This window comes from Micromys minutus (genome assembly GCF_963924665.1).
Source record: "Micromys minutus genome assembly, chromosome: 24".
Lineage (NCBI taxonomy): Eukaryota > Metazoa > Chordata > Mammalia > Rodentia > Muridae > Micromys > Micromys minutus.
In genome coordinates, this window is record NC_137959.1 from 50,301,743 (window position 1) to 50,314,569 (window position 12,827).

The window sequence follows — 12,827 nt, forward strand, 5'->3', positions numbered from 1 at the left end:
CTAGAAAATCCTTTATTTCTTTCTTCATTTTTTCTTTGACTCTGCTATCATTTAACAGAGCATTGTTTAGTTTCCACGTGTATGTGGGCTTTTTGTTGTCTTTGTTGTTGTTAAAGACTAGCCTTAGACCATGGTGATCTGAGAGGATGCATGGAATATTTCAATCTTCTTATATCGATTGAGGCTTGTTCTGTGTCCAATTATGTGGTCAATTTTCTGGAAGGTGCCGTGAGGTGCTGAGAAGAAGGTGTATTCTTTTACTTTAGGGATGATATGTTCTGTAGATATCTATTATTTCCAGTTGGTTCAAAGTCTCTGCTAGTTTTACCGTGTCCTTGCTCAGTTTCTGTTTCCATGATCTGTCCATTGGTGAGAGTGGGGTATTAAAGTCTCACACTATTATTGTGTGGGGTGAAATGTATTTTTTGAGCTTTAGTAGGGTTTCTTTTATGAATGTGTGTGCTTTTGTATTGGAGCATATATGTTAAGGAATGAGAGTTCCTACTGAGAGATTTCCCCTGTAATGAGTAAAAAGTGTCCTTCCTTATCTTTTTTGATAACTTTTGGTTGGAAATTTACTTTATTCGATATTAGAATAGTCACTCCAGCTTTACTCTTGAGGCTGTTTGCTTGGACGTTTTTTTCCCAATCTTTTACTCTGAGATAGTGTCTGTCTTTGTCTCTGAGATGAGTTTCCTGTATGCAGCAAAATGCTGGATTTTGTTTATTTATCCAGTCTGATAGCCTATGTCTTTTTATTGGGGAGTTGAGTCCATTTATGTTAATAGATATCAAGGAATAGTGATTGCTGTTTCCTGCTATTGTTGCTTTTGTAGGTTGAGTTGTGTCTGTTTCTCTTTCCTCTTTTGTTTTCTTGCTTAGGAGTTTTCTTGTTTTTACTAGGATGTAGTTCCCCTCATTGTATTGGGTTTTCCACCTATAATTTGTTGTAGTGCTGGGTTTGTGGTCAGATATTGTGTAAATTTAGATTTGTCTTGAAATATCTTCATCTCTCCATCTATGGTTATTGATAGCTTTGCTGGGTATAGCACCTTGGGCTGGCACTTGTGCTCTCTTAGGGTCTGCATGATGTCTGTCCAGGCTCTTCTAGCTTTCATAGTCTCTGTTGCGAAGTTGGGTGTGATTCTGATTGGTCTGCCTTTATATGTTACCTGACCTTTTTCCCTTACTGCTTTTAGTATTCTTTCTTTGATTTGGGCACTTGGTGTTTTGACTATTATGTGTCGGGAGGTATTTCTTTTCTGGTCCAACCTATTTGGAGTTCTGAAGGCTTCTTTTATGCTCGTGGTCATCTCATTCTTAAGGGTAGGGAAATTTTCTTCTACAATTTTGTTGAAGATATTTACTGTGCCTCTTAGTTGATATTCTTCTCCCTCTTCTATTCTTATTATCCTTAGTTTTGGTCTTCTCATTGTGTCCTGGATCTCCTGGACATTTTGGGTTAGGAGCTTCTTGGTTTTTGCATCTTCTCTGACTGTTTTGTCTATGTTTTCAATGTTGTCTTTGGCTCCCGAGATTCTCTTTTCCATCTCTTGTAGTCTGTTGGAAATGCTTGCATCTGTGACTCCTGATTTCTTTTTTAGGATTTCTACTTCTTGGGTTGTCTCTTTTAGTGTTTTCTTTATTGTGTCCATTTCTGTTTTAAATTCCTTCTTCCATTCCTTCATCTCTGGTTCTATTTTCTTCTAGTTCTTTGAGTGTTTTTCTTGTTTCTTCTTTAAAAGCTTCTAATTCTTTAGTTTTTTCCTCCTGCTCTTGTTTAAGGATCTCTATCATCATCTTGACGTGTAGGATTTCAGGTCTGAATCTTCTTTTTCTGGAGTGTTTTGCATTCCACTGTTTGCTGTGATGGGAGAACTGGGTTTAGTTTTGCCAGGTTGTCTTGGTTTTCCTGGGGTATACTCTTGCTTTCCTCTTGCCATCTTGTTGTCAGTGATATGTTCTCAGCTTTCCCTTGTACTTGGCCTGTGTCCCTGGATCTCCGCTGGTCCAGTGGTGGTTAGTCTGAGCCTGTTCTGGGCCCCAAAGCCTCCGGGTGTGAACAGAGGTCTCAATACTGGTTCCTGGTCCCTGGATCAGGCAGGGCAGGGGTACACTTTCCGTGTGCACTTGGCAGAGATCTCTCTGCCCCCTGGCTAGTCTGATTCCCTTTTCACCAGGCCTTTATCTCTGGGGCTTTGCTAGTCCAGGTGACAGATGGGCAGAGCCCTGTTCTGCGCTATAATTTAATTTTTAAAAACCATTTTCAATTCCTAAAGTGTCTAGTGCTAAGAACCAGGAAACAGTTTTCTCATACAATTACTGTCATAAGTAAAAATTACATTCATCCTAGAATAGATAACAATAGAACAACAAAGCTTACCCCCCCACCTCCCCTCTCTCGTGCCCCCCTCTCCCCACAAGTGTCTATTTACAGGAAAAATACTGCAACAGAGTTGAGGATACCAGAAAATAGCATGGAGAAAAGGAAGAAAAGAGTTCTGTTTCACAGATCAGGATGCCAGCAGCTTCTTTACCTTTAAGGATATGTTTCTTTGGAGCAGAGGCTGATTTTTTCAGAATACTTGTTCCTATTACATTTGGCTTTTCTAAGTTCCTAATTTCAGATTTCTCTGTAAAGTGAGAACAGAATCATTCATTGTACTTCGAATAGGCATTCTCTGGTATTTAGGTACAAACTTAACAGTCTGGAATAGATTCTGTCTAGCCTTCTGTTCTAGTTTGCTTTCTATTACTGTAATAAAGACCACGATTAAAGAAAGAAAGGGATTGCTTCACTCTAATCCTTCCCTTATAGGTAGATGCCAAGGGAGAAACTCAAGGAGGGCAGGAAGCTAGAGGCAGGCACTGGAGCAGAGATTAAGGAGAAATTCTGTTTACTGGCTTGTTTTTCTTGGCTCACTTAGTTTGCTTTTCTTATGCAACCAAGGACCACCTGCCTGGGGTAGTACCACTTATGGTGAGTAGGCCATTTCCACATCAATCATTAATCAAGAAAATGCCAGCTGTGTGCTAGTCAGAACCATAATGCCTTCATTGCTGTACTTTGTTAGTGAGTTTTAAAGTTATGAAGTCCTTATTTTATTTTCTTTTTTAATTATTTAGACTATTATGACCTCTTAAGATTCATGTGAATTTTCAAATGGAGTACTTCATATTTCTACACAATATTGTTGAGATTCTAGGTATTATCCTAGAATATTTTATTCCTTAATGTAGTATTGACTATTGGCAATGTAAGTCAGCATTCACATTTCAAATTCATAAAGTCTATTTCTGGAGAAGATACTTAGAAATAGGTTTTTGTTTATTTACTGGTAAAACGATTAACTGTAATTTTTCAAATAAACTGCCAATCTCTTAAAAGTAAAAGCATCTATATCCATTATTCTACAACTACACACTCTTATATTTTATAAAAACACAAGCACAATTGATACCACAGCTCTGATGGCCAACTCTTGAGTTAACACTAAAGATTTCTTTCTTTTTTTTTCTTACAACTTTATTTTTTAAAAAACAGAGATACATGTACAGATTCTTAAAAGCATTTTGGCATAAAACTATATGAACATATTTTTGTCAGTACTTGATTTTTTTTAAAGGTTTGATAGTATGCATTGAAATATTACTAGTTACAATGAGCATAAAGTAAATGTAAAACAAAACGTAACATGGAAATACTCAGTTTTCTTGCTGTGTAAAGATTAAACATAATGATTTTTAAATACCAAAAATTGCCACAAGGCTATCTTCTTAGCTCTTGAGTTATTAATGATTTAAGGTCTAGGTGTACCCCACTCTGAGAGGGTGCTATATACTTATTTTTTTTCTAAGAAGGACCGAAAACACTGAAGATTTAAAGGGCATGGTAAGAAGTTACAACATATTCTTCTTTAAGAGCATCATACAAAAAAGGGAAGAAGTGAGGGATGAAGCATAAAAAATGTATCTACTTATGCCACCATGGAACATATGATATGCCCACAGTATTGGCTATTTAGTTGAGGCTAGCAGATGGGCAGAAGCAGTGGGACTAGTACGGAGCTCACACCGCTCACATCTGTCTGCTGCTGCTCCTTTACCTTTGAGCATGGGCTTTTTTGTACTGGTTTTTGGAATGGGCAGATGTTGTGTACTTTTAACAGCGACCTTTCTTTTCTTTCTTTTCTTTTTTGTCTCAGATGGCTCTGAAAAATGAGAACAAGATCTTTCAATAACAATTTCTGAAGACAGTGTCTCTTTCAGCTATGTTTTTATTAGGCAGTGTTTAATCAGCCATGATGCTTTAAAACCATGAGTAGATTCTTTCTTAATCAGCCTTGGCTGATATTTAATATCTCATAAAAGTTCATTTTAATAGAATAAGTCAAGGACGATAATAGCAAGATAACAGTAAGAATACGATGAGAATAAGGAGAGGGTTCACTTGTTGAGGATAGTGAAAAATAGAAATAAGAGAGAACAGAGTTCTGTTTTGCACATCTGTGTGTCAGGGACTCTGTTACCTTCGAACAGAAACTTCTTCATAAAAGAGGTCGATTTGTACAGAATGTTTGATCCTTTAAGTAATTTCTTCTCTAAGCTTTTAACTTTAGCTTGTTCTGAAAAGTTAGAACAATGTCATTCAATTGTACTGCAGATAAACTACTTCTGAAGCACATTCATATTTCAATAATCCATGTCAACAGGTAACAACAACAAACAGACTTTCTTCTAATAAGCCCAATTCATATCTGATATCTTATTAAAGGGTACTATCAGAGTATAAATCAGTTAACAAAAAAACTTGTCATATCCCTGTATTGTATTTCCAGGATTAGGGAGGCTGAGGCAGAAAGATAGTTATCTGCTTATCAACCTGTCAACACACTGAATGTGACTCCCACCTTGCTATATTCTATACCTTTGTCTCAAATAACACATAAGAATGTCAAATACACATGCATGAGAAAAAACTTAAAAGATATCAGTATGACAACACACATACACCCACAAGTGACTAAACCAATTTTCAGGTACATTTCAACCTCTCCATAAGATTTTTTCTGCTTTTAAATAGAAGCTGGCATTTCTACATTGAAAAAGTGCAAAAAGGAGTGGAGATAATAGATACTAAAAAATGATATAGTGTGTGTATTTGCAAATGTGTTAAAAAGAAAGCACAATAAGATACAGATTCAGTATCTCTTTACCTGTGGATGAACCCTGAAATAAAATGTAGACTATGGGTCTGTTAGAGAGTCATTTTTCAAAGTCAGCTGGCCAGATTTACATGTAAAAGTTTTATGTCTTTGTAATGTGGGGTTGACTTCTCTCATGCTTAGGCATGTGCATCATATCTTCACATTAAGATAGCTATTGCAAAATTTGTTAGGGAGAAAAATGTTTGTGAGGATATTTATTAGTTTTGCTTACATTTAGATCTATTATTTCATTTATTATTACTATCATTATTATTATATTCACCTTCTTATTACCTTCTGGTGTCCCTTTTCTTTCTCTCTCTCACCTTCTTACAACCAATCTTTCATCTTAGTGGCTACATCATAAAGAAATGTTACATCTTTTTTGTAAAATGATTAGAAGTTATTAGTTCTTGGAAATGGATGGAGCCTTATTGAAGACTCCTCTATCTTGAAGGACAGCTAAAAGGTCCAATCCTGGCTGCTATCTGTAGTTGCTATGTGTTCGTGGTTGCAATAGCAATACCATATCTTCATGATCCCCATGTTTGAACTCATAAACTCTTTCAGCCATCTCTTTGCAATGTTTCTTGGGCCAGTTGGTTAGGGTGATGCCGATATCCAATTTAAGTTGTTTGGCAGAGAGGTCTATGACCACCCAACCCCAAGAATATAGAATATGCACACTGCTCTTAGTTACCTGGGAGGATTTGATGCCCAGAGGTTCAACATATTGATACATAAAAACAGTGGGAATGACAGTGGCTTCTTTACCTTTAAACAAAAGTTTCATTAGAGCAGTGGTTGACAGGTGTAGAATATGTATATCTTGAAATTTTTCTTTGTCAAAGTTACTAGATTTAGATAGCACTGAAAAGCAAAAAAAAAAAAAAAAAATCATTCAGTGGCACTAGAAATACATCAGCTACTAAAACACAGCTTTCGATTAGCAATCAGGCATTTTATCAATAAGCAGAAAAAAAAAAAAACGTTTCTTTCAGCCTGACATTTTACTGAAGTCCATTATATAAGTAACTGTCAGATGACAAGAAAGCAGAGCTGAGAGAAGTGTATTGCAGCATTAGGGAGGCTGAGGCATAGAGATCGTTATCTGCTTGCCCTTCCTCCAACATACCAAGTGTGACTCCATTCCTGTTGTATGCAGCACCTTTGTCTCAAATAATATGTGGGAATGCTACATACAAAGGTCAGGGAAAGAACTTTAAAAGATACCTGTGTGACAGTATATGAATCCACAAGTAACTACGATATAGTTTGTTAGATAGTTTATTTTCTCCATCAACTTTTTTTACATTAACAAATAGTAGTTGATATAAAGCCCAAGAAGGAAGAGTTAATAAGATATGGTATAGCGTATGCATTTGGGCTACAGTTAGAAAGAAAATATAATAAAATATAGGTTCAATATCTCTTCACTTGGGGATGAATTTTAAACTAAAATGTAGAATGTGAGCCTATTAGAGACCCATTTCTCAAAGCTGACTGACAAAATTTACTGAAGTTTTCTCAGTTTCTACAATGCATTTCTTGCACAAGAATAAAATGTTCAAACTTCTATTCACCAAGGTGAATATGTGAGGTATGTGCATCTGGGGCCCTTGCTTATGCTTAGATCCAAAGTTGGATACTTATATATTTTCTCTAAGTTGGAGATGGAAGAAAGTCACTGTGATAAAAATGGTAGGGCTGTAGAGGGAGGCTACTGAAGACTGCTAGAGCTCAGGTGGTATGTGCTCATGGTCCCCATGTTTTCTCTCTCAAACTACATGTACTATCCCCTCTCCTCTCTGTCTCTGCCCCGACTCCCAATCATTCTCTCTCTCTCTCTCTCTCTCTCTCTCTCTCTCTCTCTCTCTCTCTCTCTCTCTCTCTCTCTCTTTCTCTCTCTTTCTCTTGTCTCTACCCCTGATATAACTTTAATGTGGAGGCCAGAGGTCAATCGGTACAAATAGGTTTCTTCTTTATGTGTGCTCATTGGGGATCAATCTCCTACGTTAAGTTTGATGACAAGCACTTTTACTCACTTTGCCATCTCAAATTTCCACACACCTGCTATAAGTTCTTGATAATATTGTCCATATTTGGTCTATTTTTCTATTTGTTCCAAGTATTGGTGACTGAAGTTGAATATTTGTATGTAAGATAAATTCTCCACTCCTAAAATATCCCATCTTGTTTCTGACAACTTTGATGCATGGTCTCACCATGCAGCCTTGGCTGAATATGAATTTTTGTCCTCTTACACCAGCTTACCACAGTGTTGGGACTACAGGCTGCACCCACAGGACTGTTCTTTCTCACACACTTGTAAGTAATATTTTTTTTTTAGCTTTCTTCTTCCTTTTGTCTGTTGGTTGCTAATAATAATAGTATAATGGGCATGAAGTTTTAATGTGCCTCTGTAGTGTGAGGATGAAATCTCTCATGCTTAAGTGTATGCATCATATTTTCACATTAGGTTGGTGTCCTGGCCTCTTACACTGCCAATCTTCAGCTGCTTCTTGTTTTGAGGGAACCCCTCTGTTCCCTCAAAACAAGTACAACTTTTACATTACCAGCACCAAGTTCATCTCTCAGCACAACATAAAACATTGGCCACCTCTGGAACACAGCTTTTTTTGTGCTCTAAGGAAAATACTTTCTAGAAGATTTCATCTCAGTGATGCTGTTCTCTTCTTTTTTAAAAGATTTATTAATTTATTTTTTATTTTTTTATTTTTTAATGACTTTATTTTGCAAAACAAAGATAAATGTACAGATTTTAAACATTTCTTGCTTAAAATTATACATTTTTGTCAGTACTGTTTTTTCAGACATTAAAATAAATTTTACATAAAACCATGTGAATATATTTTTTAGTCAGTACTTGATTTTTTTCAAGGGCTTGACAGTATGCATTGAAAACCTACTAGTTACAATAAGCGTAAAGTACATGTAAAACAAAACACAACATGGAAATAGTCAAAGTCTTCTTGTTTTGTGAATATATGTATATATTTTGTTTTCTTTATTTCTTGGACTTCATACAGTCTGTGAGTTGTTTCTGGGGGAGTGCAAGCCTCTGGGGTTAGCATCCCACTATCAGTGACTGCATATTATGTCTGTTCTTTTGTGACTGGGTTATCTCACTCAGGACGATCTTCTCTAGATGCAGCCATTTTCTTAAGAATTTGGTTAAGTCATTGTTTCTGGTGGCTGAGTAGTATTTCATTGTGTATATGTACCACAATTTTTGTATCCATTCCTCTTCTGAAGGACATCTGGGATCCTTCCAGCTTCTGGCTATTATAAATAGAGCCGCTATGAACATTGTGATGCATATATCTTTGTTGTGTATTAAAGTGTCTCTGGGGTATATGCCCAGAAGTGGAATAGCTGGGTCTTCAGGTAGTTCTATATCCAATTTTCTGAGGTATCGCCAGACAGATTTCCAGAGTGGTTGTATTAGCTTGCAACCCCACCAACAGTGGAGAAGTGTTCCTCTTTCTCCGCAGCCTTGCCAGCATCTGCTGTCATCTGAGTTTGGATCTTGGCCAATCTGACTGGTGTGAGGTGGAATCTTAGGGTTGTTTTGATTTGCATTTCCCTGATGGCTAAGGATGTGGAACACTTCCTCAGATGTTTCTCGGCCATTCGGTGTTCCTCAACTGAAAATGATTTGTTTAGCTCTGTACCCCATTTTTTAATAGGGTTATTTGATTCTCTGGTGTCTAGCTTTTTGAGTTCCTTGTACACCTTGGATATTAGGCCTCTATCTGATGTGGTGTTGGTAAAGATCTTTTCCCATTCTGTTGGTTGCCGTTTTGTTTTCTTGACGATGTCCTTAGCCTTACAGAAACTTGGCAATCTCATTAAGTCCCATTTGTTAATCTTTGACCTTAGAGCTTGAGCCATTGGTTTTTTGTTCAGGAAATTTTCTCCTGTGCCTATGTGTTCTAAGGTTTTCCCTACTTTCTCATCTAATAGTTTCAGTGTATCTGGTTTAATGTGGAGATCTTTAATCCACTTACACTTGAGCTTTGTACAAGGAGATAAGAACGGGTCTATTTTAATTCTTTTGCATGTTGAGTGCCAGTTGAACCAGCACCATTTGTTGAATAGGCTGTCCTTTTTCCATTGAATGTTTACTGCTCCTTTGTCAAAAATAAGGTGACCATATACATGAGGGCTCATTTCTGGATCTTCTATTCTATTCCATTGATCCACCTGCCTATTTCTGTACCAGTACCATGCAGTTTTCAGCACAATTGCCTTGTAATATAGCTTGAGGTCAGGGATAGTGATTCCCACAGATGTTTTTTTGTTGTTGAGGATGGATTTCGCTATTCTAGGTCTTTTGTTATTCCATATGAAATTGCACATTGATCTTTTCAATTCGATGAAGAACTGGGTTGGAATTTTGATGGGGATTGCATTGAATCTGTAGATTGCTTTTGGTAGGATGGCCATTTTTAAGATGTTGATCTTTCCAATCCATGAGCATGGGAGATCTTTCCATTTTCTGAGATCCTCCTCAATTTCTTTCTTTAGAGGTTTGAAGTTCTTGTCATACAGGTCCTTCACTTGCTTAGTTAGAGTCACACCAAGGTATTTTATAGTTTTTGTAACGATTGTGAAGGGTACCTTTTCCCTAATTTCTTTCTCCACATGTTTGTCCTTGAGTATAGGAAGGCTACTGATTTGAGTTAATTTTGTATCCGGCCACTTTGCTGAACTTGTTTATCAACTGTAGGAGTTCTCTGGTGGAATTTTTGGGGTCACTCAAGTACACTATCATGTCATCGGCAAAGAGTGATGTTTTTATCTCTTCCTTTCTGATTTGTATCCCCTTGATCTCCTTTTGCTGTCTAATTGCTCCAGCCAGGACTTCCAGTACTATGTTGAATAGGTAGGGGGAGAGTGGGCAGCCTTGTCGAGTCCTTGATTTAAGTGGGATTGCTTCAAGTTTCTTGCCATTAAGTTTGATGTTGGCTGTTGGTTTGCTGTATATTGCTTTTATTATGTTTAAATATGGGCCTTGGATTCCTGTTCTTTCCAGGACTTTTAACATGAAGGGGTGTTGGATTTTGTCGAATGCTTTCTCAGCGTCTAGTGAGATGACCATGTGATTTTGGTCTTTAAGTTTGTTTATATGGTGGATTACATGAATGGATTTCCTTATGTTAAACCATCCCTGCATCCCAGGGATGAAGCCTACTTGGTCATGATGAATGATGGTTTTGATGTGTTCTTGGATTCGGTTAGCAAGGATTTTGTTGAGTATTTTTGCATCAATGTTCATAAGTGAGATTGGTCTGAAGTTCTCTTTCCTTGTAGGGTCTTTGTGTGGTTTAGGTACGAGGGTTATTGTAGCCTCAAAAAATGAGTTGGGTAATATTCCATCTGATTCTATCTTTTGGAATAGTTTGGCGAATATTGGTGTTATATCTCCAATAAATGTCTGATAAAATTCTGCACTGAACCTGTCTGGACCTGGGCTTTTTTTGGTTGGGAGGCTTTTGATGACTTCTTCTATTTCTTTAGGTGTTATAGGGTTATTTAGATGGTTTACTTGGTCCTGGTTCTACTTTGGGACCTTGTATCTGTCTAGGAATTCGTCCATTTCCTCCAGATTTTCCAATTTTGTGGAGTATAAGTTTTTGTAGTAGGATCTGATGATTTCTTGAATTTCCTTAGTTTCAGTTGTTATGTCACCACTTTCCTTTCTGATTTTGTTAATTTGGATACTCTCTCTTTGCCCTTTAGTTAGTCTGGCTAGGGGTTTATCAATCTTGTTGATTTTCTCAAAGAACCAACTCTTTGTTTTGTTGATTTTTTCAATGGTTCTTTTTGTTTCTATTTGGTCTATTTCTGCCCTAATTTTGATTATTTCTTGCCGTCTACTCTTTTTGGGTATATCTGCTTCCTTTTGTTCTAGGGCTTTTAGCTGTGCTGTCAGGTTGCTGATGTGAGCTCTCTCCAGTTTCTTTTTGGAAGCACTTAGGGCTATGAGTTTTCCTCTCAATACTGCTTTCATTGCATCCCATATGTTTGGGTATGTTGTGTTATTGTTTTCGTTTAATTCTAGAAAGTCCTTAATTTCTTTTTTTATTTCTTCTTTGACCCTGCTATCCTTTAACAGAGCGTTGTTTAGTTTCCATGTGTATGTGAGCTTTTTGTTGTCTTTGTTGTTGTTAAAGACCAGCCGTAGACCATGGTGATCTGAGAGGATGCATGGGAGTATTTCAATCTTTTTATATCGATGAAGGCTCGTTCTGTGTCCAATTATGTGGTCAATTTTCGAGAAGGTGCCATGGGGTGGTGAGAAGAAAGTGTATTCTTTTACTTTAGGATAGTATGTTCTGTATATATCTATTAATTCTAGTTGGTTCAAAGTCTCTGCTAGTTTTGCAGTGTCCTTGTTCAGTTTCTGTTTCCCTGATCTGTCCATTGGTGAGAGTGGGGTATTAAAGTCTCCCACTATTAAAGTGTGGGGTGAAATGTATTTTTTGAGCTTTAGTAGAGTTTCTTTTATGAATGTGGGTGATTTTTTATTTGGAGCATATATGTTAAGGATTGAGAGTTCCTCCTGACAGATTTCCCCGGTAATGAGTAAAACGTGTCCTTCTTTATCTTTTTTGATAACTTTTGGTTGGAAATTTACTTTATTCGATATTAGAATAGACACTCCAGCTTGCTTCTTGGAGCTGTTTGCTTGGAAGTTTTTTTCCCACCCTTTTACTCTGAGATAGTGTCTGTCTCTGTCTCTGAGATGAGTTTCCTGTATGCAGCAAAAGGCTGGATTTTGTTTATGTATCCAGTCTGATAGTCTATGTCTCTTTATTGGGGAGTTGAGACCATTTATGTTAATAGATATCAAGGAATAATTGTTTCTGTTTCCTGCCATTTTTGCTTTTTTGGGTTGAGTTGTGTCTGTGTTTTTTTCTTCTTTTAGTTTTCTTATTTAGGAGTTTTCTTGTTTTTACTAGGCTGTATTTTCCCTCCTTGTATTGGGTTTTCCACCTATAATTCGTTGTAGTGCTGGGTTTGTGGTCAGATATTGTGTGAATTTTGATTTGTCTTGAAATATCTTTGTCTCTCCATCGATGATGATTGATAGTTTTGCTGGGTATAGCAGCTTGGGCTGGCACTTGTGCTCTCTTAAGGAGTGCATGATGTCTGTCCAGGCTCTTCTAGCTTTCATAGTCTCTGTTGAGAATTCGGGTGTGAGTCTGATTGGTCTGCGTTTATATGTTACTTGACCTTTTTCCCTTACTGCTTTTAGTATTCTTTCTTTACTTTGGGCACTTGATGTTTTTACTATTACGTGTCGGGAGGTATTTCTTTTCTGGCCCAACCTATTTGGAGTTCTGAAGGCTTCTTTTATGCTCGTGGTCATCTCATTCTTGAGGGTAGGGAAGTTTTCTTCTATGATTTTGTTGAAGATATTTACTGTGCCTCTTAGTTGATACTCTTCTCCCTCTTCTATTCCTATTATCCTTAGGTTCGGTCTTCTCATTGTGTCTTGTATTTCCTGGACATTTTGGTTAGGAGCTTTTTGTTTTTTGCATCTTCTCTGGCTGTTTTGTCTATGTTTGCAATGTTGTCTTCCGCCCCCGA

General features: G+C 37.1%; 1 protein-coding gene across 1 annotated transcript in view; it reads right to left on the reverse strand.

The window, feature by feature from the left end:
- LOC308436302 (uncharacterized protein) overlaps positions 1-12,827 on the reverse strand; it is a gene marked incomplete at both ends in the record, with an annotated part of 177,442 nt that overhangs the window by 13,405 nt on the left and 151,210 nt on the right. The window contains 3 exons of the mRNA XM_080937161.1: positions 2,538-2,633; positions 4,530-4,625; positions 5,982-6,077. Of these exons, the coding sequence (XP_080793287.1) occupies positions 2,538-2,633; positions 4,530-4,625; positions 5,982-6,077 (288 nt within the window). The remainder of the gene's footprint in view (positions 1-2,537; positions 2,634-4,529; positions 4,626-5,981; positions 6,078-12,827) is intronic.